At 45.2% G+C, this 27379-nt stretch overlaps 3 protein-coding genes across 11 annotated transcripts; 2 read left to right on the forward strand and 1 right to left on the reverse strand.

Annotated features, from left to right (window-relative positions):
• Positions 1-1286: 1286 nt before the first annotated feature.
• LOC133918278 (calcium-dependent protein kinase 4) lies at positions 1287-8169 on the forward strand. 2 transcript variants are annotated; one of them, XM_062362070.1, is made up of 12 exons: positions 1287-1708; positions 3598-3728; positions 4244-4285; positions 4461-4572; positions 4671-4749; positions 4878-5047; positions 6007-6133; positions 6707-6822; positions 6900-7007; positions 7098-7160; positions 7277-7450; positions 7710-8169. In XM_062362070.1, the coding sequence occupies exons 1-12, from the start codon at positions 1439-1441 to the stop codon at positions 7872-7874; spliced, it is 1557 nt and encodes a 518-aa protein (XP_062218054.1). In that variant the 5' UTR covers positions 1287-1438; the 3' UTR covers positions 7875-8169. The 2 variants fall into 2 exon arrangements, with proteins under 2 accessions (XP_062218054.1, XP_062218055.1); XM_062362071.1 differs by having other exon boundaries at positions 1290-1708; positions 7716-8169.
• A 13457-nt stretch (positions 8170-21626) lies between these two features.
• Positions 21627-23107, forward strand: LOC133918279 (uncharacterized). Its single transcript, XM_062362072.1, has 4 exons — positions 21627-21766; positions 21968-22079; positions 22158-22218; positions 22341-23107. The coding sequence occupies exons 1-4, from the start codon at positions 21733-21735 to the stop codon at positions 22815-22817; spliced, it is 684 nt and encodes a 227-aa protein (XP_062218056.1). The 5' UTR covers positions 21627-21732; the 3' UTR covers positions 22818-23107.
• Positions 23108-23229: 122 nt separating this feature from the next.
• Positions 23230-27141, reverse strand: LOC133918281 (uncharacterized). 8 transcript variants are annotated; one of them, XR_009909733.1, is made up of 6 exons: positions 25217-27141; positions 25045-25107; positions 23734-23812; positions 23591-23647; positions 23449-23506; positions 23230-23347 (listed from the first exon to the last, which is right to left on the reverse strand). XR_009909733.1 is itself a non-coding variant. In XM_062362074.1 (5 exons), exons 2-5 carry the CDS (start codon positions 25283-25285, stop codon positions 23277-23279), a joined length of 282 nt encoding a protein of 93 aa, XP_062218058.1. In that variant the 5' UTR covers positions 25286-25425; positions 26609-27141; the 3' UTR covers positions 23230-23276. The 8 variants fall into 8 exon arrangements, 5 of the variants coding, with proteins under 5 accessions (XP_062218058.1, XP_062218062.1, XP_062218057.1 ...); XR_009909732.1 differs by having other exon boundaries at positions 23586-23647; XM_062362074.1 differs by lacking the exons at positions 23449-23506; positions 23591-23647 and having other exon boundaries at positions 25217-25425; positions 26609-27141.
• Between the last annotated feature and the right edge of the window lie 238 nt (positions 27142-27379).

A 27379-nucleotide genomic window follows, 5' to 3' on the forward strand; every position in this document is an offset into this window, starting at 1 on the left:
GACGACGGGTAATCGGGGCTATGCGGGGTGCTTGGTGCCAGACGATTAAGGAGGCTAGACAGAGTCAAGGATGATCCTAATGATACACATGGAGGTCAAGTAAGGCAAGAGATGAAGGTTAATGAAGGCGACGTGTTGACAAAGTCAAGCGAAGGGGATGCCGGTGCAAGTGACTAGGTGACCCGAGAGATTGAGAAAGGAAGAGACTTGTCGGCAGTAAAGATCGCAAGATGGAGGACACACGTTAACATCGGGAGACTTGTTTGAAATCAAAACAAGCAGTTGTGAGTTACGCCTTAAGAAGCATGTGAGTCGTTTTCCCGGTTTGGCCATAAAACCGCAGGCGGATGAAGTGTACGTGGCATCATCGTGAAGCTTGCATTGAGGGAAGCTAAGTCGTGAATGTGCCACGGTTGTTCGATGGATGAAGAAGAAAATGAACCAAAATGCTTTGGTAGTAGGTAGGAATGTACTACAAGAGAAGAGTATTTTGGAAATAGTAAAAAAAACTTAAGGGTCAAGTTTTCTATGCTATAAATAGAGAGGTATGACTGGTTGGGTAGAGTCCCCACTTGAGTCATCCATATGAGAGCCTTGTGCTAGGGTTTTAGAGGAGGGAGAAGAGTGTTTAGCCTATGTAATAAATGAGAGTTTTGAGAGATAAATCTTTATAATCCTTTTAATATAAGGCTGACATATTTTAGTAATGAAGTTTAAGTTTTTGCATATGCTTGAATTTTTCTTCTTCTAGTTTTTTTTCTATTGGTTCTCTTATAAGTTTGTAAGTTCTTGATATTTTATTGTTGATTTTTGTTTTTTTAGCTGAAATTTCAACACTTTAAGAAGTTGTTTTTCTTGATACTAGAAGCATATAATTCACATACACATACATATATGATAGGATCTTGAATTTTCTTACATCTAGATCATCATCTTAGAGAGTTTACTTGCTTGGTGATTTTATCTCTATTTCGTCTATCTTCAAAGTTACGAGTTTTTAGGCAAAAAATATATATAATGGTTTTGAATAGAACCTATAATTTATATTCTATTTGTGGAGTCATATTATCTTAAAACTTTTCATCTTGTTTTATCTTTTTAGTATTTTGTTTCCACTCACAATTTAAGATATGTTAGGTGATTAAAAAATAAGAAAAAACCATCAATTTCATAGAATTGTTGAACTGAATATTCACACTCTCATCGCCACTTTGGGTCCTACACGGAAAAAAGCTGTCCCAGATGGAATCATCGTCTCCTTGCGGCTTCCGTGGCCTTCCCCTATCTCACCTTCCTCTCCACCTTCCTCCTCCCCTTCCCACCCCACTGCGCCAACCAACCGAGCCTCGCTGCCTGCCTATATACCTCGCCCCCCTCCTGCCCCATCCACACGCGCACATCCATATGCTTAGCTCCCAGCCCCAGACCTCGGTCACCCATGGGCGCCTGCTTCTCCGCATCCGCTGCCCCCGCAGCCGCCGCCGCCGAGCGCAGGCCGTCCAAGGAGGAGAAGAAGAAGCGCCGCGGCGGCGCATCTCCGGACGGCGAAGGAAAGGCGGTTCAGGTGGAGTTCGGCTACGAGAGGGACTTCGAGGCGCGGTACGAGGTCGGGAGGCTGCTCGGCCACGGCCAGTTCGGGTACACCTTCGCCGCCACCGACCGCGCCTCCGGGGACCGCGTCGCCGTCAAGCGCATCGACAAGGCCAAGGTGGGCTGGGCTGCCTCTCTTTCTGTTTGCTGTTTCGCGGTAAAGCTGCGACCTTTAGGTGGTGGCCTCGAGTGGTCTGGTCGATCGAGTTGGTGTTCGTCGTCTGGATTTCCAAGCTTCGAGGGGAATTCGGTGTAGTTCCGAGGAAATCAGTGATTTTCCCCTGGTTGAGGTTTAGGTGTTTCGTTGGGAATGAAGTACTGCCAGTTGGAATGATTCCGGAGGCGTTTAGCTCTAGTAGATTAGTCACATTTCCAGTTCAGTTTGGTGGTTTGTCGCTTGATTCAGCCAAAATCTTTGGCCTTTAGGTGGTTCTGCGGGGTTCAGGTATTATTTCGCGACGATGTTTGCAGGTGGTTTTGATGCCACCGAGGTCCTATGCTCTGCCTGTTTCGACATTTCTCGTTTTGTTATGTTTAATTGCCTATATCTCCCTTTTTTGGGGTTTCTGTTACATGAGCGAGTGAAGGTACCATGTTCAGGCATCTTGTGATGGTCCCTTAGTTTGGCACTAAGGATGGGCTATTTTGGGAATGATGAGTTGCTCTCCAGCTCAGTAGCTCACTTCTGGAAATGGCAAAAGTAGTTATCTCCTGAAACGGTAAAGATGTTTTTCATTTGGGTATTCATGGAAACGCTTTATCGTACTAATTTCGAGAGGACAGTGCTGGGTTTATTGTGTTACTCCTTCGTGACGCCTCTTATTTAGAACTATGAGTGAATGGGTCTACGATCTTGCTGTTTTCTGTAAATTTTTGGCTTCACTTTTTGAAGTTTTGATTTTGTTTCCGAGAGATTGTCAATCTTTACAGATACATCCTATAGCCTATATGTGTTCATTTAGGATCACTAGGATTTGCTCGTCATAAGGTTGGGACTTAGAAAGTTCCTGCTGAAGAAAAAGTCAGGAAAGACAACCATTATTGCCCACTTGCAGTGGACAATGCTTCCCTGTCTTCCATACTATAGTGGGATGGCATTTTCCTAAGTACACTCAATTTGACCTTGAAACACATATACTAATCAACACGTTTTTGATTTCGTCAAATATTTTGGACCTTCTGTTGAAGCGTCACCATTCCTTTATTAGTCTTTTGAAAATTTGAACCTCTGGAAGAAAATGTCAACTTTTGCTGAACCTTCGATAATATCTTTAGGAAATTAGTATTATAGGGACATTGGAAATATGGGTCATTTTGTCTGTGACAGAATGTGTGACAAGAGAGCTGACAAGGTGCTGTCCTTGTCAAAAAGTACTGAATATTAACCTGTGTGAAAATTAGGCCTGTTATTGATAACAATAAGGAAAGGAATCTGAGCATCAGGGCTGATAAGAATAGAAGACTAAGGCAGTTTTATTGATGATTTTGTTTAATATTTCAACTTTTGAGAGAGAAGTCGGATGCCTCTTTTGTGATTATTATTTATACATAGCCTTATATACCTCTTTGAGCTGCTAGATTTGCATTGTTGGGTTATTCTGGTGCTTCTCTTGGAAATGATGGCCTCAAGGTTGCACACAAATGACCATTTACCTTTTTTTCACCAAGTGGTCCTAATTGCTTGTGGAATGTGGCGAAAATAATCAATTATGCATCAACAAATTTGCAAAATTACATGATTATAATCCATTTAGATTCATTCAGATCAGGACACATTGGGGTGTTAAGAAGGAAAAAAAACAGAGTATAGACTATAGACATGGAATCTGACAAACCATAATCTTATCCTGTCTAGATGTTGTGTCATTCAACCTTTATTCATCCAAGTATGGTTAGATAATTGTCTTGTAGTATTATACCTTATTGCCTTCATTTATTGTCTACTCGACTTCATCTCCAGAACATGTGATTTAATGCAATTATTAAGATTATGATTTTCTATAACAGATGGACCGTCCTGTTGCCGTGGAGGATGTGAAAAGAGAAGTGAAGATTCTTAAAGCACTTAAAGGACATGAGAATATTGTTCATTTCTACAATGCATTTGAGGATGATTCATACGTGTATATTGTGATGGAGTAAGTAGTCCCATACTAGCTCTTGCTACCGGTGTCAGCCTACTATGGAACGTATCAGTGAACTGAGCACTTATCCAACGGACCTTGTTTTATTTAAATTTAGTATTTGATGTCTGTTTATCTTGTTTCCAAGATGCTAAAATTTTATTTCTAAATAGTAATAATCATTTAGCTATACGAGTTGCATTCTCTATTCATTTTCATAATGTATGGACATATAGACTATTTTTTCAAATCTACATTTTGAATTTGAATGCATGGCTTTGTAATACTTAAATAATTTATATTCAGAACTCTTATCACGTTCTGCAGTTTCCTTGCCTTGCTGTATGTCATGTTGTCAACTTGATGCACTTCTTACTGAATATAGCATCATCTATCACACTCACCAATAGTCAAGACCTAGTAGCTTCTTTCTTCTGAAATGTAGCTAAGAAGGGAATACATGATCATGTGATTTAAAATAAATGTTCTTATGCTCCAGAACCAACTCTTACCCTCTTCAATTTTTACAGACTATGTGAGGGTGGCGAACTATTAGACCGGATTTTGGCAAAGTAAGATCAGAAAGATTCTCCAACTCTTGTTTCATGTATCTCTTTCGTTGTCTGTCATTATATTTCTAGATTTTTGTGCTGTAAGATCAGATTGCTTGATTTTGTTTGTGTGCTTTCTTTGATTTCTGGTTGCTGGTGCAAGGTTCATTACTTAATGGCATTTTCCTTTGGACAGAAAAAATAGCCGTTATAGTGAGAAAGATGCTGCAGTGGTAGTGCGCCAAATGCTCAAAGTGGCTGCTGAGTGTCATCTGCGTGGGTTAGTTCACCGAGATATGAAGCCTGAGGTAGAAATTGAGCACTTTCAATCTCTTTGCACATAGTATGCATTTGGTGATATTTCACTACTCAGGTCATGTAAGAATGTACCTGTTTTCCTTCCCAGAACTTCCTTTTCAAATCTACTAATGAGGATTCGCCGCTAAAGGCAACAGATTTTGGTCTGTCGGACTTCATAAAGCCAGGTACCTGCTTGGGGCCCTTTGCTCTTGTGCATTTTATTTATATGCTAACTGTTTCATCTGACTGGAACATTACATGACAAGTCTGCAGTTTATCTGACCAATTCATTGTTTGAAATGCATGGTTGTAGGGAAGAAGTTCCATGATATTGTTGGCAGTGCCTATTATGTTGCACCAGAAGTATTGAAACGGCGGTCTGGCCCTGAGTCAGATGTTTGGAGCATAGGAGTTATAACCTACATTTTGCTCTGTGGGAAGCGACCTTTTTGGGATAAGACAGAAGACGGTATATTCAAGGAGGTAAGTGGACAACTGCTGCATACCATGTGCCTACATGTCAAATGTGCTTGGTGAGTGACTAGTGTTTTCAGTGCGTTGCGCAGGAGAACTGCATGCAATTGCATTATGAAGAAGAATAGTTCAGTTACAAACCTCTATTCACTCTTACATTGCACGCTACAAAAAATATGAAAGAAAACGACCCTGAAACACTATGCTAGTGATCTGCATTTTGTTTCTGCATCATACAGCAGTATTACCCTGTTAAAGATTTGTCAGTGTCGGGCAGTATAATTTTACTATCCTTTAACACAGTAAGGCAATTATCTATTTGGCCAGGTTGCCCTTCAGTGATTTCTGTACTAGCTACTAGAGTGCCACTTTATGCAATTGTTCAGTATAACAATACCCACCATCTTTCAGATATGTAACGTGCAGTGTTGCACAAAGTTCTTTATGATGCACCCAAGATATGAATAAGTAGCAAAACTGGCCTCCACTTCTAGTTAACTTGAAGTCTGAAGATGACATGTGGTACTGGCGGCGTCAGGCAACCAATGCATAGCCGTTGGTATACAAACTGGGAAATTCGGATCCTTGAATTAGCTTCGGACGTGGCAAGTTGCATTAGCTTCAAACAGCTGACTACTTGTGTAGAATACTGGTATACTATGAGATCATTGTCTCAGCAAATTATGTTAGGTGTTAGGAAATAAAAAACAATCTTCCTTCTTTTCCCATTGTCTTTTGATACCATATGATGGATTGCTACTTTTCTAGTAATATAGAAAACAAGCATGAGGTAATGTTCAGTGTTATACTCAACCTGCAAAAGCTGTTAAGCGATATGGTTCTGTTTTCGATCTACCACCTTGCATAATTTTTCTTGCAATTTAAATATCCTTGTGCATTTTAAGCAGCAAGGACATGATGTAATGGTGTATGTGATCTTCTACACTATGTTCACTTCTTATAATTAGGTTCTAAGGAACAAGCCTGATTTTCGTAAGAGGCCTTGGCCAAGCATCAGTCCAGGTGCTAAAGATTTTGTTAAGAGGTTACTAGTGAAGAACCCAAGGGCAAGACTAACAGCTGCTCAAGCTCTCTGTAAGTTTCAAGATAATTTCAGTCATTTAATAGCCTAGGCACGATGCTTTGAGTTTCTATCGAACCATGTCTTCTTTTCTATGTGAGAACTGAGAACACAGATACAGTTTGCAACCAAAAAACAATTGCACATACAGTATGCCTTCAATTTGCAATTATGACAATGTGAATATGAAAAGGACGATGACTGTTGTATCTTGCATAGCATATTATCCAGACGTCTATAAAATATTGAGAAAATTATATCAATCCTTAAAATAAACATGCGCTCATTAGTTCTTCAGTTCTCTCTAATGTTTTAATGAGCTAAGACATTGGAAGGTTGCAGTTGTACTGTTTTCCCTGTTCTCATGGATAACTATTTGATGACAGAAAGATGCACTGAGCAGTGTGTCAATGTGTGTAGTCATATAGCAACAATTTCATAGTCCAAATAAGAAGAGTTAATTTTTGTAGCTGAAATTTTGACATTCTCGCATTGTTTTGTCTAGATTATGAAGTAAAAGTAGTGAAACACTCATAATTTGTCAATTTGTTATCTTTACTGATTCTGATTATTCTTGATATGTTTAGCTCATCCATGGGTTAGAGAAGGAGGAGAAGCATCCGAGATCCCTGTTGACATATCTGTGTTATCCAACATGCGTCAGTTTGTCAAGTACAGCCGTTTTAAGCAATTTGCACTTAGGGTAATTATTGTGGTCACGAATTATTTTGTCCATTTCCTCATTTTGTTCCTTAAAGTATTGCTTTGCGGCATGTTCAGGCTTTAGCAAGCACACTCAATGAGGAAGAGCTAGCGGATCTGAAGGATCAGTTTGATGCAATTGATGTTGATAAAAGTGGATCAATTAGTATTGAGGAAATGCGACATGTAAGTTTTATTAGATTATCTTGATGGAAATTGTCTTACTTCAGTCCTGAGTTCCTTTGAGATGGTAATGATCTTTGCATGTTTCAATAGGCCCTTGCAAAGGATCTTCCTTGGAGATTGAAGGGTCCCCGTGTGCTCGAGATTATTCAAGCAGTAAGTTTGGGCCTTCTTTTTGATCAATTCTCCCTCCCCCCCCCCCCCCCTTGTTTCTGAGCAAATAGGTTGGCTTATCTGGACAGAACTAAAACTGTGATCTTATTCTGTGGTAGATTGACAGCAACACCGATGGTCTTGTGGACTTTAAAGAGTTCGTTGCAGCAACCCTCCATATACATCAGATGGCCGAGCTTGACTCTGAAAGGTGGGGCCTACGCTGCCAAGCTGCTTTTAGCAAATTTGATCTGGATGGTGATGGATACATCACGCCAGAGGAGCTTAGAATGGTACTTTTCTATTCCTATTTTGTTTCCATGTTGCTTTATCGATCACCGCATAGTTTTAGTCCACACTCCATATCACTCACTATGTATGTATGAGGGATCAATACCATCATTCCTAGACCAGCTTGCTGCGGCTGGCTATTTTAGCATTTACATTTGATAAGGATAAAACATGTGAAGGTTCTTACTGAGGAAATCACCTATGCAAATATCGATAATTGCACCATAATTAGCAGTATTCTCATTGAGATTTTCTTTCAAGTTGCAGCACACTGGCTTAAAGGGATCTATTGAGCCACTGCTGGAGGAGGCCGACATTGATAAAGATGGGAGAATAAGCCTGTCCGAATTCCGCAAGCTCCTGCGAACTGCGAGCATGAGCAACATTCCCAGCCCAAGGGGGGTTCCAAATCCTCAAGCTTTGTGAATTGTCGTGCAGCGAATTTAGGGAGGAGCAACTAGGAAGATACCGTACAGTAGTCATGCCATTTTTTCCTCTTTTTTTTTTGTTTTGGTAGCGTGCCATGTGATGTTGATGTTTCTGATTTTAGCATCCAGGTTGTGTGCAGCATGGAGATAATTTTCGATGTAAATATTTAGTATTTATAGAGAAGTATGAGAGGTCAAGGTCGAAATGGTAAAGAAGACTCCCCATTCTCTTTCTTGTACAGTCCTATATGTATGATTCAATTATGTTATTAATCGCAATAAAATTGTCAGAAGGAGTGAGGATTTGCTGGTCCTTTCATCATCTGAAATGGTTTTATTCCAAACTATCGAATGGGACTGCATTTGTAATCCATACGGTAACTGCTGTTGAGTTAAACTTGTGTTGCGCTGCATGACAACTGAAATGAACACCACATCTTTTCTGGCCTGTTTCGAACACAGAATTTTTCCAGATTTGTGCGGGAATCGAATCGTTTCCTACGAAACTAATGCAAAATTCATGTGTTCAAATTGTGCCTTAATTTGTTTTGTTCATCCAGCTCAGCAACCTGAATGGATTGATTATTCGTCTCATGATCTATATTTGTTAGTTCGATGGGCTTCGTTTTATAGTTGATTTTGAGAATGGACTCTGTTATTAGCAAGTGCAATATCCTGTACTTTTTCATCAAATGTTTTTATATTTGATGGTAAAAAATGGTAGTATAGCATATTTATTTACAATATGATCAAACACTCTACTTTCAAACTTTCAAAAAAGAAGCAAGTACGTTCTAGGGAAATCATCCGCAAAGATTGAGCTCTAAGAATTTTTTTGAGCTATGTATTCCTAGCTCTAGGAATTTATAGAGTTAGAGATGTTAGTATATTAAGATTCTGTTTGGTAGAGTTGTAGCTAAAAAAAAATTAGCTATATGTATAGTGAAGGTATTTGAATGAGCAATTTTGTTTCTATCAGTAGAACTAAAATTGTAGGTGTAGATAAATCATCTTGTTTCTATTTTAGATTAAAAACATAGACTGAAGACTCAAAATCTGATGTGGAATTAGAAGCTGAAACTCAACCAAATAGAGTTTGAGGATGTTCGGGTGAGTCATTTTATTTTTATTTTAGATTAAAAATATATATTTAAACTATTGTATTTTAGTGTACAATCTTAAAATCTAACCTGAAGTTAAAAGCTAAAGCACTGTCGAACATAGCATTGGTCTAATAAAATAAAATCTTTAACACAACTGCAGTTATTTTCTAGAAAAACTCTCAGAAAATCCTCATGAATTTCTGCGTTTTCAAACAGATCGCAGCGCCAAGTTCCATTTGCATTATAGTAGTAGTATCACAATAGCAGACCGGCTGTTCCAAAAAAAAAAAAAAAAAGATCGAGCGAGCTGCAGGTTGAATGCCGCCACTACTGTTGGCGCCAAACCCCGCCGCTCCGCTCCGCTTTCCGCTCCTCCGCCTAAGCGTCGGCGGCGGAGCCTCTCCACGGGCTCGCTGCAGAGACCGAGCGGCTTGGCAGCGTCTTCGTGTCCTGCGCGCTCGCCGCGTGCGGTTCCTAGACGCCCGCAAGCTGTTCGACGAAACTCCCGCCAGGAACGGCGTCTTCGGGAACGCCGTTCTTGCCGAGAGCACAGCCAGTTCATCAGCATGTGACACTGCAAGGAAGTTATCCGGATGTATGATCTGATGGTGGCTTCTGGTGTCCATCCTGATGAACTGGCTGTGCTCTCGGCGTGCCGGCATGCTGGGGAGGTGGTCAGCATGCTGTGTCGGGGCAGGGGAAGTGGCCAAGGCGTGGCAGATTGCCATCAGGGACGGCTGTGAAAGTGTGATCGGCGTGTCTACATGGGGTGCACTGCTCAGTGCTTGCCGGGATTGCGGAGATGTTGAGGTCGGGAGAATGGCAGCTCAGAAGGCAATTGAATTGGAGCCTGCCAATGTGGGGATTTACATCGAGCTGTCAAATTTGTATGCAAGGGCTGGCTTGTGGGAGGTGATGAAGGAGAAAGGGTTGGAAAAGGATGTTGGTTTTACTGGGTTGAGCATGGTTCCTCAAAGGACTTGAAAACACTTCATGTTGCCATTGCCATATGATCTTGCCATTATGATTGGAGTGGCAGGAGGCGATTCCATTTTTGTGATGAGCTAACACCATATCCTGATATCCATAAGAAACCAACTCATGCCTGTTTCTGGGACAAAATTGCAAGTGCATTCTTTCTGTGTGGTCAACTGGTCAACCTTTAACCTTGCAAAAAAAAAAAAAAAAAAAAAAAAAACTGGTCAACCTTTAAGATTGTAGGGAGGAATTGAAAGTGAGATCAACAGTGTACACATTTTTTTGCACGCCTGAGGTCACTTGAGATTTATCACTGTGCAAGAATGCACATACAATCATATCAAACTGTCACTTGCCACGGTTTCGTGTATATACGATACCATCATTGCGCCGTGGCAACTAGCCACATGCAATGCATTTTGACACCTTTCCATGAATTTTTTTCTGATTGCAACATGATGCTCTGGTCACTGGTTTGATAATTGTATATTTGTGTTGAAGTGAACCTAAGTTTAGCATGGTTGCTGCTCTGTGACACTTTCCGCAAATCGAAAGCATTTTCATGTACCAGCAGTTTTTATATGACTGGACATATCCAATGGTTTTGACATTCTACCATGTAATCTTGTGCAGAACACGATGCTTCACTGTGATAATTGTGAGACAAGACAATCTAGCATGGTTGCTATTATCGGATACTCCCATTGAATTCAAAGTGTTCGATGTACCAGCAACAGTCTTCTGCTGTGGACTTCAGTTGCGGGTTTCTTCTTTACTTGATTAAAAGATGTAATTACACTGGATACTCAAGGTTCGAAACTCAGAATGTCTTTACTTATTGTACGTCTCAGGGTATCACTGCTTTCTTGGCTTTTTCTAGATTGTTGTTTCTTCTTAATCTTTGTGCTCATATCTGCAATCTTTATTTTTAAGTGGCTCTTACATTCCCCGGATTAGCCTACAACATCAAAACAAGTTTTTATGTTGTTTCAAACCTGAAAAACTGACAGTTGCTACGCCAACCAAAAACTGAAAAGAAAATGTATTAGAACTGTGATTAGTTACCTGGACAAAACTAGTACTGAATGGATCAGCGGGTCAGCCCAAATGATTAATTACAATTGCTATTCTTTTTAAGAAAGAAATGAGCAGACACATAAGGACCCATATCTTTGATTTTATGGATAGTGGGGTTTGAACCCATGACCTTTAAATGCTCTATCTTGTGCTCTACCACTAGGCTCCATGGGTTTCCAAAAAGGCTTCTTTTCCATAAATTGGTATGGTCCAATGTTTTTGCAGTAGAAGAGTCTGAAGAGACAACCATAATTCTGATTTATATCAGAACCGATTTTATGTGAAAAAATGCAGTATCCAGCTTCCAGTGTTGTATTTAACAATCCATGCTGTATCTTGGGACACAAACTACTAACATACAAAAGACATAAAAAGGAAGCAGCAGTAGGAATATCTCTTTTAGCAGCTAAAGCATCATTATTCCATTCCTCTTATGCAAGCAAAAAAAGCATAAACATGTGCGGAAAAAAACCATGTCTATTATTTTTGAGGGGGGAAACAGTAGGGGAAACCCCTACTGTGGTACATATATTAATATATAAAAAAAGAGGAGCACTGTACAAAGAAGCACCCAAGCAGGGGGCAATGAAGGAAAATAAGACAAACCGAGAAGAAAGCAGCTATACAAAATGTTAGCGAGATAGTTTAGGATTGAGTGGTCAGGGTTTCTCTCCTTCCTACTATAACGGCTGTCCACCGGCTCCATCACCCACCATGCCTGAATTATAGGATCGGCTAGCAGTGGGTGATCCCCGGTTGTTGTATTTAACCCCTACTGAACGTAATGGAAAGTGCGCGGTGATTTTCTCTCCAATTCCTCACTCTTACATGGTATCAGACTTCTTTTGATCTCCTTCTCATCCTTCCGCTGCTCAGGCCATGGCGAGTCCAACAGGTTCCATCTCCTCTAACCCATTCGCTGGCTCTGCTGAACCCGTTCCTCCCTCGGCCTCCACCCTCGTTCTCCTCAACATCCACAGTCATGTACCTGTCACCCTCTCCACTGATGAGGGTAATTTCCGTCAGTGGCGCTCTTTCTTTGATCTTACCTTCCAGAAATTTGGTCTTGTCAACCACATCGACGGCACCATCGATGCGGTCGCCATGACCGACAACCCGGAGTGGCTGCAGGTGGACTCCTGCATCGTCTCGTGGCTCTACTCCACGGTGTCCAAGGACATCTGGAGTGACGCCTACAAGCCACGCACTGACGCCTACACCGCCTGGACCGCCATCACTGGCCAATTCCTCGACAACAGTCTCTAGCGAGCCGTCTACGCCCAGCAGGAATTTCACAGCCTGTTCCAGGGGGACATGTCCATCGGCGAGTACTGCGGTCGCCTCAAGCGCCTCTCCGACACCCTCTACGATTGTGGCGCCGCCGTCTCTGACCCGGCGCTCGTCATCAACACCCTTCGCGGACTGAACAACAAATTCAGTCAAGCGATCGCCGTGCTCTCCACCATGAAGCCGCCGCCGCCGTTCCTCTACACCAAGTCCTACCTGCTGCAGGAAGAACATCGCATTAAGCATTCACTGCAGATGGAGGCCTAGACGGCCCTCCTTGCGGCGCGCGACACCTCCACCAAGTCTGCGCTGGCTCCTTCACCGCCCGCGCCCACCCCTGCAGCCCCTGCCCCCAACGGTGGTGACCGCGTCGACCGTCGCAAGAAGCGCAAGCAGGACAATCGTCCGCGTCAGCCTGCGCCCGGCGGCAACCCACCACCCCCACCACAGTGGGCATCTTCCTACAACCCCTGGCAAGGGGTGGTCCAGGCGTGGCCCCTCAACGCCTGGCGGCCCGGTGTCCTCGCCCCTCGTCCTGGCGTTCAACCTCCTGCTGCCATGGCGGCTCTCGCCGCACCGCCGCCACAGCACGACGCGGGCCCCCTACCGCCCGGCCTCTACTCCGCGCTCAACGGGATGTCCCTCAACACCACTACCGGCGGCGGCAGCGACTGGTTCATGGACACAGGCGCCTCGTCGCACATGGCGTCGCATTCCGGTATCCTCACATCCCATTCTCCCTCTACTGTTCATCGTCAGATCATTGTCAGCAACGATGATCTTCTGTCTTCCTCGTCCACTGGACGCACCTCTATTCCCACTTCTTCTTCACCTTTACATTTGAACAATGTTCTCATTGCTCCTCAATTAGTCAAGAACCTCATCTCTGTTCGAGCTCTAACTCGCGATAACTTTGTGTCTGTTGAATTTGATCCATGGGGTTTCTTCATTAAGGACCTTCGCACCAAAATGGCGCTCCTACGATGTGATTCCTCCGGCGAGCTCTACCCCCTGCATCCTGTCCGTGGCATCGCCTCCTCTCCATCCGCACAGGCGCTCCTGTCCTCGACCGATGAGCCTCTATGGCACGCTCGGCTTGGCCATCCCTGCCGCGATGCTCTCCTGCACCTGTCTCGCACCGTCGGTTTTACTTGTTCCAAGTCCAATCGCCACACGTGCCATGCCTGTCGCCTTGGTAAGCACGTGCGGCTTCCATTTCAAGAGTCCAATAATGTTTCATCTTTTCCTTTTCAATTGCTACATTGTGATGTATGGACCTCGCCAATAATGAGCAACTCTGGATACAAATTTTATCTAGTCATTCTTGATGATTTTTCTCATTATGTGTGGACCTTTCCTTTGCGGCATAAATCTGATGTCCTTCCTACTCTCATTTCCTTTCATGCGTTTGTTGCCACTCAATTTCAACGCCCCATTCAGTGCCTTCAGACCGACAATGGCAAGGAGTTCGACAACTCCGCCTCTCGGGCATTCTTTGCTAAGCACGGCATTGTGCTGCAATTGACGTGTCCATACACTTCACAACAAAATGGCTGCGCCGAGCGCGTTCTGCGCACGCTCAATGATGGCCTTCGTGCACTCATGTTCCATGCTTCTCTGCCGCCATCCTTTTGGCCTGATGCGCTTGCAACTTCCACGTATCTCCTCAATCGCCGCCCGTGTCGACCTCGCCAAAATTCCACTCCATTCGCTCTCTTGTTTGGCGCTCCGCCTGAATATGCACACCTGCGTGTCTTTGGATGCCTATGCTACCCGAACACTGCAGCCATCGCCTCCCACAAGTTAGCACCGCGCTCTGCCCGCTGCATCTTTCTGGGGTATCCTATGGACCAACGTGGCTACAAGTGTTACAATCCAGACACCAGACGTGTCATCGTCTCGCGGCATGTTTATTTTGACGAGTCATGCTTTCCGTTTGCACAGCTCTCTGATTCAGGTCAGGCGACGACACCGCGGCGTTCGCCGTGCATTCCGGATCTCCTCCCGATGGCTACCGCTCGACGCCCGCGCACCCATCGGGCGCGCCCTGCGGATCCTCCATCGACTGCGGGTCCACTCGCTTCCCATTCGGAGCCGCAACCGACGGGATCGTCTACGACCTCGTCACCAGCGCATCCTCCGCCAGCTGAACAATCCGCTGGCCAACCGTCAACACCGACTTATTCGGCTCAGGCTTCGCCAACGTCGCCCACGCCTCCGGTCCCCATGGAGACTGCGTCCCCGGCGCCCACGGCGGCGGACACGTCCCCACCGCACGCGGTACCTCCTCGCCACCACATGGTCACGCACGCGCGGGATGACATTCGACTGCCCAACCCGAAGTACGCCAACGTCGCTGCCGCTGCGTCACCAACAGCTCCACCGCCGTCTGTTCGTGCCGCCCTTCGTGACCCAGAATGGCGGGCGGCGATGCAAACGGAGTTCGACGCTCTACAAGCCAACGGCACATGGACGCTTGTACCACGACCCCAACACGCCAATGTCATCACTGGCAAATGGATCTTCAAGAACAAGCTGCATCCCGATGGCTCCCTCGAACGGCGCAAGGCACGATGGGTTGTCCGCGGATTCTCCCAATGGCTGTGAGTTGATTTTCATCAGACCTTCTCTCCCGTCATCAAGCCGTCGTCCATCCGCACGGTGCTTCACCTTGCCGCGTCCCGAGGCTGGCCCGTGCACCAACTGGACGTCAAAAACGCGTTCCTCCATGGCAACTTGGCGGAACGAGTTTACTGTCATCAGCCCGCCGGCTTCGTCGACGCGACTTGTCCAGATCATGTCTGCCTCCTTGTGAAGTCACTCTACGGCCTCAAGCAAGCACCGCGGGCCTGGTTCCAGCGGCTTGGTGCACACCTACGCTCCATCGGCTTCACTCCGACCGGCTCCGATTCGTCGCTGTTCGTCTACAAGTGTGGGGATGCGATGGCGTATCTCCTCGTCTATGTCGACGACATCGTCTTGACGGCGTCGTCCACAGCACTACTGCAACAGGTCGTTCAAGGACTCTGCCGTGAGTTTGCGATCAAAGACCTTGGTGCACTCGGGTTCTTCCTCAGCGTTCAGCGTCTCGACGACCACGGATTCTTCCTCACACAAGCTCAGTACACCGAGGACGTTCTAGAGCGGGCTGGCATGGCGAACTGCAAGCCCGTCACTACACCGGTCGATGCCAAGCAGAAAGTGTCGGTTAGCGAAGGTGACACAGCGATGGACACCACGTTCTACCGCAGCATCACCGGCGCCTTGCAATACCTGACGCTCACGCGTCCAGACAATGCATACGCTGTTAATCAAGCATGCCTGTACATGCACTCGCCAAGGGAGGCTCATTGGAACATCGTGAAGCGCATTCTTCGGTACCTCCGTGGCACTATCGACAGCGGCCTCCGGATCTCGGCATCATCATCAACTGAGCTGAAGGCCTTCTCTGACGCGGACTGGGCAGGTTGCCCCGACACAAGACGCTCCACATCAGGGTATTGCGTCTTCCTCGGTGAGTCGCTTGTCTCGTGGTCCTCTAAGCGGCAACCGACAGTGTCACGCTCAAGTGCTGAGGCAGAGTACAGAGGCGTGGCGAATGCAGCAGCCGAGTGTTGCTGGTTGCGCAATCTTCTAAGAGAACTTCATGTCAATGTCGACAAGGCGACTGTGATCTACTGTGACAATATCTCAGCCGTGTACCTCTCTGAGAATCCAGTTCATCATCGACGGACTAAACACGTAGAGCTTGACATCCATTTTGTCAGAGAAAAGGTTCAACTTGGTCAATTCAGAGTACTGCATATCCCTACTCAGCATCAACTTGCAGACATCATGACCAAAGGATTACCTACGCCATTGTTCCAAGAGTTCAGAGACAGTCTCTGCATACAAGCTTCTAATGCAAAGACTGAGGGGGGGGGGGGTGTTAGCCAGATAGTTTAGGATTGAGTGGTCAGGGTTTCTCTCCTTCCTACTATAACGGCTGTCCACCGGCTCCATCACCCACCATGCCTGAATTATAGGATCGGCTAGCAGTGGGTGATCCCCGGTTGTTGTATTTAACCCCTACTGAACGTAATGGAAAGTGCGCGGTGATTTTCTCTCCAATTCCTCACTCTTACACAAAAGAGGTGAGCCAAGCTAAAAAAGGCGTGTTTAGCGACCGTCACACCCGGTTTTAAGACCAAACCGAATATAAACTACATGTATGCCAGGATCAAGACACATACATGTAGTGACGTCATAAGCGAGTAGCAGACGCGATATCCATTATTACAGCTGTCGGTGGGTGAACACCGCAAGCGGGGATCCTGAGGGACCCCCTTTGAGATTCGACCGGGGGGCTGATTCTGGATCTACCTCGTACGTGGATTTAATGTGAATATGTGAGATCTAGGCAGGACGGATGATCGTCGGCTAGTGAGAGTAAATGCTCAAGGGATTTTAGACAGGTTCGGGCCGCACAGAGCGTAATACCCTACTCCTGTGTGGATGATATGCTATTAATGCTCTTGGAATACCTTTCTCTGGATCTCTTGTGTTACAAGGTTTTTTGTTTAAGTCTAGAGCTTCGGTCTTGCTTCAAGCTTGGTGAACCTCTGCTTAGTCTCTCAGACTTCTTCGTCGAGCTTCAGACCCGTTCTCTACGAAGTGCACCCCCCCTTTTATCCTGTTGGGGGAGGCTTGGCGTGCCCAGAAAGGGGGGGGGCACGAGTTCCCATAAGCCATAAATGGAAAGCAACTATCATGGGGTTGCAGTTTGATATTACAGGGGGTTGAAAATGCGACTTCGGCCAGTCCTGTCGCCCATTACGCCCAACTTTAGCAAGCGCAGGGGGGGCCCACTGGGCAGCCGCCGAACTGCCCCGCATGCCCTCTCGGTCAGAGCAGATCTGACACAGCAGGGGGACAGACGATACGCCTCGAGCCCAGCGACGATATCTCCAAGCCGTTTCCTTTATGGGCCACGTAGGGTGACGTGCGATGGGACCCATCACATTAAATGTCCCCACGCCTTCCTACCAGGAGGTGACAGAGATTGACGTACTCAGTATGACAGGCGTGGGGGGAGTGGTTGGAAGTGACAGGCCACGCTCCCTCTTAAATGCAGCATCGGGTCTCTCACCAATCGACACCTCACCGTTGAGCCCTTGTGGGGTCCACCGGCAAGGGGCTTCTCAGGTCCTCGGGGAACTCTGGGTGCTCGGGGACCACTGTTCATAGCCCCGAGCGTCCTCTCCCGGATATGTCTCTTCTCGGGTCCTCGGGGAATTACGGGTACTCGGGGACCATTGTTCATGGCCTCGAGCATCCCTCCCGGAACTGGCTCTTCTCGGGTCCTCGGGGAACTATGGGTACTCGGGGATCACTGTTCATGGCCCCGAGCACCCCTCCCGAAACTGACTCTTCTCGGGTCGTCGGTGAACTCTGGGCACTCGGGGACCACTGTTCATGGTCTCGAGCACCCCTCCCGGAACTGGCTCTTCTCGGGTTGTCGGAAAACTCTGGATACTCGGGGACCACTATTCATGGTCCCGAGCACCCCTCCCGGAACTGGCTCTTCTCTATCCTCGGGGAGATGGTCTCCGAGGGATGGCGCCACGTGGCATTCTGCGGTCCTGGCCTCGGGACTCGGGGACCCCTGGTTCCTATGTCACCGACAGCATCGTACTTATTACATCAATAACCCCAAGGGTCTAAAAACATATTACAGAGCAGCGGAAATTAAATTCAGCACGAAACCCAAACTCCACAGGAAGTCGACCGAAAAGCCGCCTGCCTAGAATTCTGCTCCATCATCAGGAAAGTCCTCGTAGTCTTTAGCTTTTGAGCCGCGACATCAATAAGGGGGAGAGAGCAAGCGTGAGTACATAGAATACTCAGCAAGTGTGGGAAAAACTATGATATAGAGCCAAAAATCAAGGTAGGCTTAACTCAAAAGGTTTATTGGCATAAATGCTATTTTATTTGTAAACAGTTATAAAGGCGAACTATTTCTATGTGAATAATTTCTTTAAGGTAAGAGCTAAGGTTCCCACCACCTTGCTCCTCAACCGAAGTTCTATCCACCTCTAAACAAAGCTAACTGGAATCACAGCTCCCACCACTGTGATCCACCAATTCCAACCCAAGTCTAACCCAAAGAACCACCCGACTAATCATGTGAGGAGTCCATGCCGCTCATGACCGTGAGCACGGCTGAAAATTCAGTTTTCACTTTGCAGAGGTTGTACACTTTACCCATAAGACGTGTCCTCCTTTTTGCCTGTGACGATCAAACACTTACACACTTTCGAGGTGTGCGGCCAGGATTCCACTACAAAGCCTTTCTGACGCCTCTCTCAACACGTGATGACCCGCTGAGGTTTCACCGCCATACATAAGTGGAGTACACCCTCCACCTCAGAATCCCCCTCTTGCGCCTTACGGTTCTAGGAAGTACACCCTTCCGTCCCCGTACCACCAAGTGATCATCACGATGCTGAGAGAAAAACGAATTACTGGGCTAGGCCCGTCCCATACCGGGCTTGTGGTTGTACAATTTTCATGGGTGGTCGCTCCACGAACCGGTCCTTAATATGGTCTGGGCAAGACCGCCTTCAACCAACACAAGGAGATAACCAATATTCGACAAAGCCCACAATCTGCCTGGAACACATCCACATGCCAACCATCAAGCCAAACTTGCCCAGACCCTAACTTCCATGAGTCTAAGTATCTTTACCAAGGTTATCATCAATATCAACATAATTCAACTATGCTACCCATGAGTAAACATTACTAAGCACATTCTACCCAACATGAAAAACCCATCTATGGTTACGAGGAAGATTGAGGAAAAACTAGTAAACCCTAACAATGGTATAACATGTTGACAATCATGCAGTTTGTAAATCAAAACTTTGTAAAAGTAGGCGCAGAATGCTCAAGGACACTTGCCTTCTCCGATGAGTTGCTCGAAATCTCCAAAGTCTTGATCCTGGACGTTCTCGAACGCTTCTGGAACAAACTCCTCTATAAGCGAGCAAACAAGCACCACTAAGAACATACACTAAATGAGCAAACACATAAAACGAACACTGAAACAAGCTAGAGCTCACAAACAGGAAGATTTGGACGTAAGAACCGCCTAAATCGGAGCAACGAAGCGAAAACTACGGCCAAACAAAATTCTATACGATTAAAATGATGAAAACTATTTTTTGGAATTAAACCTAATTTTTAAAAAGGCCTAAAACATTTATTTATAATTTTTCAGAATTATTTTATAGCATAGAAATGATTAAAACAATTTATGGAATTTATTTGCATTTTTCTAGGAATTAAACTAATTTTTATATGCATAAAAACAAATTTAAAGCATTTATTCTATTAAAGAAATCATTTCTAAACATTATCATAATTAATCTATATTTTCTAAATCATTTTTCCAATTTATAAATTTATTCTACTATTTTTCACTAATTTTTAGATTAGAAAATCATTAAATAATCATTTACAGAATTAAAAACACAGTTAAAACATTTATAAATATTTATCTAAACTATTTTATATTTTTTGGAATTTTTCTGTTAAAGAAAACCTATTTTCGGAATAATCGGATTATCGCAAATTATTTTCTAACGGGAAAATCAAATTATTGCGCAATCGATGATGTCACTGCTGACTCAGCTCGGCTGGTTGACTGGACAGCTACGTCGGATAAAACGATGATGTGGCCGCACACGTGGCAGGTGACTAGGCAACATGGGTGACGAGGCGCTACATTAAATCGAAGCCGCACGATTCTAAACGGACAACTAAGATATACTCGAGGCGATGGGGTACGCTACTTGTAATGTGAACCGAACGAACGCGATTGGACGACGGAGAAGTGGCCTACCTCGGCTCCGGTGCGAGAAGGTGACGGCGACGAGCGGGCGCGGCGAAGGGTGGCCGGAGACGGACAGAGAAAGGCGCTGCGGTGGTCGGTTGTTGACGGCGAGCGGCGGACCACGACCAGACGAGGGCGGCGAACTCGTTTGAGGGGGTTGCGGGCGTCGGGGAAGATCGGAGCGGCTTGGCGACGACGGGCTTCAATGGAGGAGGTTCGGCGGCGAAGGGAGCTCGGTGGCAGCGATGGAACTCGACGATGAATGGTCGGGGACGATGAGATGCGGACGAAGAGCGGCGTCACGTACTCGGACGGCGACAGGGAGGTGCATAGTGCCTTGGCGACGGTGGCGGGGAGCGGAAGAAGTCCGGCGATGGCGCTAGGGCTCTCGGCTTGAGGTATTTGAATGAGGTTTGCGAAATTGGATGCGGTGGAGGGTGAGGAGGCTCGGCCGAGGATCCAATTGAGCTTTTATAGCGAGGAGAAGCGGAATTGAATCGATCGGCGGCGCTTGGAGCAGGCGGATGGAAATTCGGCTCGGTTTCCCTTTACACCGCGCGATTTCCTTCACGAGCGATCTCCTCTTGATGGCAGTCATCATCACCGGCATCCGTTATCAAAGATCGTGGCCGCCTTCCTTAATTCGAACGTGGATTTGCCGGTTGAAACGGGCAGCTCATGCGGGAGAAGAGGAAGGGGAGGATTCGGTGGGAGAGAGGAAGAGCTGACAGATGGAGCCTACAAGGCAAAGAGAGAGACACGGAGAGAGAGATCAGGGGAAGGGACAGACGGGCGTGACAGCGACTCTCACATCCTGTGAGATTGAAGATAAGCTTCTTTCACAAAGTCATTTTTCCATCCAAGTTGGAGTGATGCCTCTAAAGATTAAATCATTTCTTTGTTTCCCGATAATCCAAGCAGCAATGATGAAAACTTCCATGAAGAAGGAACGACTAAATTCCCTTTTGGTTTTCTGCATCATGAGAAACCATGTCTATTATGACCCTGAGCTTTAGATCACTGTAAAAAGTAAGTTGCCCATTTCCTTCTATTTTCGGAAAAGAAACAGTGCCTTAACTTTTAGCTTTCGAATTATTTTACCACATACGACTCTCTTGACAGATAAAAGGACTGAGTTCTATTTGGGAACCTCACAATTACACCAAAATCAGTCATTCACCTTCCCAGAGCTTAGGAGACTCTTTCAGTTGGACCAAATTTTAATTAGACTGGAAAATTATGTGCATAACTTCGGTAGAAGCCTAGAAGGTAAGGAAATACCTCTTCCCGTCATTAGAAAAAGCAAAAAGAGGCCTGGTAACCTCCCTGAAATGATTCCTGCGGCTTGAGAACCAGGCCAACTCTAACTTCACTTCCAGGCAAGGGATCAAATTGGAGGGGCAGAAATAACCTTAGTATAATAAGAAGGAAGGAAAGGAATGCACTCCTTCTGTTCTATCGAACTATATAAACTTCTAGGTTCCCTTTAATCTTGTTAGGACACACTCTGCTTGCCCCTGCCTGTTGGACCAAAAATGGGTACTTCCTTTAGCGCCTTCAACAAGTTTGGTAATTCTCTCAAGTACTCCTTTGCTTTGTTTGTATCCTTAAGACAGACAACATGATATGTCGGAGGGATCTGCTTATGTATGTTTCCGTTTCGTCAGAACATCATTCGAATGTTGAACATTGAACATTTTGTGTTTTCATTCTATTTTTTTTGTTTCCGTTCATATTCGAAAATTGACAGTTTGTGCTCTCCCTTCCCAGGACTCCCAGGACTGAGCTCGGTACCTACAGGGCAAGTTTATGAACAGCATTTCAAGAACAAGAAGACCGGCACGTTTGAAGACTTCCATCTTGCTTACATCGAGTTCTGCAAGTAGGCTTCCTGGTCTGCGGTTATACTTCGTGCGCTTCGTCTCCTTTTTGTTTGTCTCATCCTCCCCAATCACTGCAGGTATTTCAACATTGTAATGCCTGGTAAAGATTTCGATACTCCACCAACGGAAATAATTCGGGTAATCTCTTTTTTTTTTCCGGTTGGGGAAATCGTCTCATGTAAACTTTTTCCAACATGGGACAGCAGTTTGCATATAGTCTGTAGAAAGTTAAACTAAAAAGGGACATGCGTATAACGCAGGAATTTTATGACAATACTTGGAAGCTGCAACCGAACGAGGAGCTAAGGAGGGAAGAGTTCTTCAAGTTCATGGAGGAGAACGTCAAGGAAGAGACGGGGAACGACACCCTGTTCATCATGGCCGGGCTTGCCGCGCCGGCGGCAGCCGTCATCGGCAAGAGGGCCAGCGCGCATATCCCCTACGTCAAGAGCCTCAGGCTGGAGTACTTCCCCAACGTCGTCTTCGTGCCGTTGTTCACGCTCTTCGCCATCGTTGGGGTCACCGCTCTGCAGACGAACAGGAAGAGCACCGCGGCGAAGAAAGAGGAGAGCGCAGCAACGACGAAAGAGGAGGAGAAGAGCGCAGCGACGACGAAAGAGGAGGAGAAGAGCACCGTGGCGAAGAAAGAGGAGAGCGCAGCGACAACGAAAGAGGAGGAGAAGAGCGCTGCCGAGCACAAGAACAAGAAGGACGAAGCCAAGGCAGCTGACTTCTAATCTCTTGTATGTGTGTTGAAATAAGGTGGATGACTTGATCGCCTACTCAATAACCAAGAGATTGGGACATTTTATGATGCATAAATAGCCGAATGGTTACAAATTGTAAAGTTGAGCGTCAAATATATTATTTTTCTGCTGTTGTTCACACGAATATATCAAAATTGCTATAGCGATCGGCATATCTGAGATTGATCAAGGCAGGTTATGCATTTGCTCATGGCCCGGAGATACATTGATATGAACAAACGAACAAGAATAATCTATCTAAAGCATGCATATGTGCTTAACATCCCAAAGTATGTTTTAGGTGTTGCAACAAAGCTGCATCCCAAAGTATATTTTGCCGATTTCTTAGAAGTTTTTTTTTTGTCTTTCGCAGCAGCCTATTTTCTTATAGGAGCCTCACAAGTTCAAACCAATTCAACGAAGGAGCTATTTTGATCAACATGTTAATGTTTAAGTCGAAACATGAAGGATTGGAGCAAAAGCACACATATACCTTGCTGAATCGCAAAGCCAACCCAAACCTGACACAAAGATCAATGCATGTCTTAGACAAGGTATATTACAGTCAGATTTAGATGAACACAATGAGAAAGATAAATCTTCTACAGCCTTAAATTCGCACATAAAAAATGCTCAAAGGTAACTCAACCGGATGTGCAGTGAATAGTTGTTACTTTCCCCTGGAAAGAAGGCAATAAAAGATCGATAAATATATGCAAAATGCTGGCAATTAACGAAAGAAACTGGGAGAAAACTCAGTTTACTTTTCACTTATGTGTTCATCATTAGTGTAATGTTGTCTCCTTTTAAGAGAATCCGACCTGGAAGAATTCAGGATGTGAAGTATAGAGTTTTCACCACAGCCTGAGGACAAAAAGAATTATACCAGAGTGTAACATTTCCGTACCCAGAGATTTCCTGGTGTTTTTCTTGACGTTGATCTCCTCAGCATCATCCAAGACCAAATTCATGTATTCATCAAAGCCCTACAAAACGTGCTGCAGTCACAAAAGTATGAAATGCCAATTCAAAAGTCTACATACTATAAAATGCTTGATACACCAACAATACATGAAAAGGCTACTAGGCAACATCACAGACATAATACTCACAGAGTAACAGTTGTAAATAATGCAGACTACTAGGCAACCAGAGCCAGAGGAGCCAGACATGAGCCACGGCCTTGGTTGGATTGGCCCTCTACCTATCTGAATTTTTTTTCTAAATTCTCAATATGGATTTAACGGACTTTTGGCCCTAGGCTCAGGGTTAACACCCCTAGCAGCCCTGGGCCTGGATCCGACCCTGAGTCCAGAGCTATTTCTCTCAATTATTGCATCTGCAAGATCATGTGTCATTCTTTGGGAAAAATACTGAGTACAAAGTTTCACATGCATGACAAACAAAAATTGCAATTGGTATCCCTTTACAAGTTACAACAGTATCAAACAGAAGTTTGGCAATTCAAGCAATAGTAAACTTAGCAGCATTCGATGTGTAATCAAGCACTAAACATTGTTAGGCACAGAGAATCTCATATGAAAAATAGACTGAATCGCAGATGCAACACAAAAACAGAAGTATCTAGCTATGTCATCTTCAATACGGCAATACTAACACCCAATCCAGCAAACTTGCTCTTAAAACAGTATAAATCGTGCAGGGATCACTTCAACTACCCCAAACATGAAATCGGCGAACAGACACACTAAATCTGGAATCTCGGCAGCACCAATTTTAAAGGGCACTAGTAATGAAGGCCAACGCACAAACATCAAGTTCTGCCCTGCCGGCAATATCAACAAACATCTCAAATTTCACCTCTAACAAGTGACAACCCAACACTTCCATCTAAGACACCGTTCAGACATTGGGCTAACAGTTCACTTCTGCCCCTATAGGCTACATAAGTCTAGAACAAAAGCCTCCCCCAGGCTCCCATACGGCGGGCGAACTTCTCTCTAGTACCACAAAACTACACAGCCACTGAAAAGATAGATTCTTTGATTATGATGCCACCCATGTTAACGAAATATGAGACATGACTATACGACAGAGTGGCAAATAAGCGAAGCCGGTGGCTAAAAACCAACAGTACCAACACCTGGCAATGCTTATACAGCACATACAGCAACACATAATTAAACTTCAGCAAAAAAAAAAAAAGGAGAGAGGTCCCCCCCCCCCCCCCCCGTGTTTGGGCAGTTAGAGCACTTACGATGATCCTGCCTTCAATCCTCAGGTCCTTCTGCTCGAAGAGCCAGATCTGGATGCGTGCTTTCTGCTCCAAGAAACACAGAACAAAACGAGAACGAGACATCAATACAGGGCCCGACAGCAGGAACACGAGAGAGAAAAGGAAGGAATCGAAGGAGCGGGGTGCCTCTTACACTCTGGAGGAAGCGGAAGATGAGGTTGATGGGCTGAGTCATGATCCTCTGCACCTTCGTTGACGCCATGGCGGACGCGCTTCTCTTCTCCTTCCCTGCCTTGCGCGCTTCTTGCTCCTGACGATCTGGTGGGGAAAAACCCTAGCTTGGAGTTGGAGAGGGGAGGGAGACAGGGGTTTGCGGTTCGGAGGCCTAATTTTTTTTCCATTCTGTCATAGGTTGGAAGGATAAATTTGTCACTGATTTTGTTGCTATAGATTTAAATGAATTTATTTGTCATTTCCACTTTAATAGAAAGTTAAATATTTTCACGAAGGTAGAAATATTTTATCTGACTATGAAAAAATTCAGTCTGGGTGTGTTATCATTGCAGAGAAAATAAAAATTTTATACGATTATTGATGCGCGATGAGTAGCGTGATAATAATAGGTTGTTGATCTAGTTGTATTGCATTGAACTAAGGTAGCTTTTAGTTCAAGTAAATGCAACTTAATCTTAAAAAAAAGGGTAAGTAACTCTATTAAGTTGTGTTTTTTTAGCACCCGTCATAATTCGATCTCACGCAATCGAATACCAGGATGTAGAAACTCGATATCCCTCACATCTTCGCTTCCTCCCTTCCCACCGCGGCCACCCCACCTCTCATGCTTCCTCCCTCCCACTGTGACTTGCGTGCAGCTCAGATTAGATCACGTCTGGTGGTGCAATTGAGGGGATGGGGCATGAGCGGCTATGGCATGAAAACGAGTGGCTCGTTCATGATCCAATGGGGTCACATCTGATGATGTCGATAAGGATGAGCCGTTGCAATGAGATAAAATTGCTAGGCTACAGCTGGAGATGCAGAGCTCTCACCGTAGCTTCAACTTGACAAAGGCTTAGACTAGCTGCAGGAAGCCCGAATATCCTAACGGAACCATTGCAAAGCCTAACGTCAATACCATGCCTAACTAGTCAAAAGCCCTAAATGAAAGGACAATGATGTCGCCTAGAGGGGGGTGAATAGACGTTTTACAAAAATTCGTCCCTTTTTACCGTTGGCCTAAACTTGCAGCGGAATATAAGTTAACGGATTTTTCACAAGAGAAAAACCTAAATATGTTAGGCTCAACTAGTGCACAATCATCCTAAATAAGTGTGGAAATTACAATCCTAAGGTGACAAAAATTACTCAATTCTAGCAAGAGATATGCAATAAAACTTAAATTGAAAAAGGCTGAAAACACTGTTCGTATACCTGAAATTACTGTTCACCGGAGACTCCGGTGTAGTCCGGATACTCCGGTGTGTACAGGTCCGGAAACTCCGGTAAAGGCCGGATTCTTCGGGTTCTGTACAGAACTGAGTTCGAAACTGAATAAAATTAATGAGTAGAGAGTTCTAGCTCAAACCAAGTGATGTCGTGTGTTCCCGGAGATGATTTCAAGTAGATTCACGAAGAACCTACACTCAAATACACACAAACAAGTAGATCGAGCAATATGCACAAAGATTTGAGCAAGAACATAAAAGAAAGGAAACAAGAGAGGAGACACAAAGATTTGTTTCCCGAAGTTCGGATTCACCACCGTGAATCCTACGTCTCCATTGAGGAAGCTCCAACGAGCCGGGTCTCTTTCAACCGCTTTTCTCGATCCACTAGCTTTATCTCTTCCCTTTCGGAGGCGAGATCGACATTCACAAACTTTTCCGCGGCTCACCACACATGCGGGAGCTCACCGGGCAACACCTAGCCGACTAGAAGGCTTCACCTCCAAGAGTAACAAACGCAATCGAACTTCTTGCCGATGAACTCGAGTGCTCAAGAATGGATTTAGCTCACTTGCACTCAATCTTCCAATCTCTCAACCCAACTCACTTTTCTTCTCAAATCACACACTAGAATGGAGTGGGAGAGGTTCTTTTGGCTCTAAAAATGTGTTCTTTCGTGCCCCTTTTAGCAGCCCCAAAGGATGGGGTGAATGGGGTATAAATAGCCTACTCCAAACAACTAGCCGTTACTGTTTTTGTCAGAACTGACCGGAGTATCCGGTGAACACCGGAGTATCCGGCCCTAAATCCAAATACGGCGTTAGAACGGTCACAGAATGTGTCAGAACTAGCCGTTATGCTCTTTTCTGGACTTTTACCGGAGTATCCGGCCTACACCGGAGTCTCCGGTC

This window comes from Phragmites australis, chromosome 5, assembly GCF_958298935.1.
Source record: "Phragmites australis chromosome 5, lpPhrAust1.1, whole genome shotgun sequence".
Lineage (NCBI taxonomy): Eukaryota > Viridiplantae > Streptophyta > Magnoliopsida > Poales > Poaceae > Phragmites > Phragmites australis.

Coding starts and splice junctions, on each gene's coding strand:
- LOC133918278 (XM_062362070.1), top strand. CDS start 1,439: ATGGGCGCCTGCTTCTCCGCATCCGCTGCCCCCGCAGCCGCCGCCGCC. Junction 4,286..4,460: donor TTAGACCGGATTTTGGCAAA/GTAAGATCAGAA, acceptor TCCTTTGGACAG/AAAAAATAGCCGTTATAGTG. Junction 7,451..7,709: donor CGCCAGAGGAGCTTAGAATG/GTACTTTTCTAT, acceptor TTTTCTTTCAAG/TTGCAGCACACTGGCTTAAA.
- LOC133918279 (XM_062362072.1), top strand. CDS start 21,733: ATGGGTACTTCCTTTAGCGCCTTCAACAAGTTTG. Junction 21,767..21,967: donor TAGCGCCTTCAACAAGTTTG/GTAATTCTCTCA, acceptor CTCCCTTCCCAG/GACTCCCAGGACTGAGCTCG. Junction 22,080..22,157: donor GCTTACATCGAGTTCTGCAA/GTAGGCTTCCTG, acceptor CAATCACTGCAG/GTATTTCAACATTGTAATGC.
- LOC133918281 (XM_062362074.1), bottom strand. CDS start 25,285: ATGGCGTCAACGAAGGTGCAGAGGATCATGACTCAGCCCATCAACCTC. Junction 25,108..25,216: donor TCTTCCGCTTCCTCCAGAGT/GTAAGAGGCACC, acceptor TTCTTGGAGCAG/AAAGCACGCATCCAGATCTG. Junction 23,348..23,733: donor AAACACCAGGAAATCTCTGG/GTACGGAAATGT, acceptor TCTTTGTGTCAG/GTTTGGGTTGGCTTTGCGAT.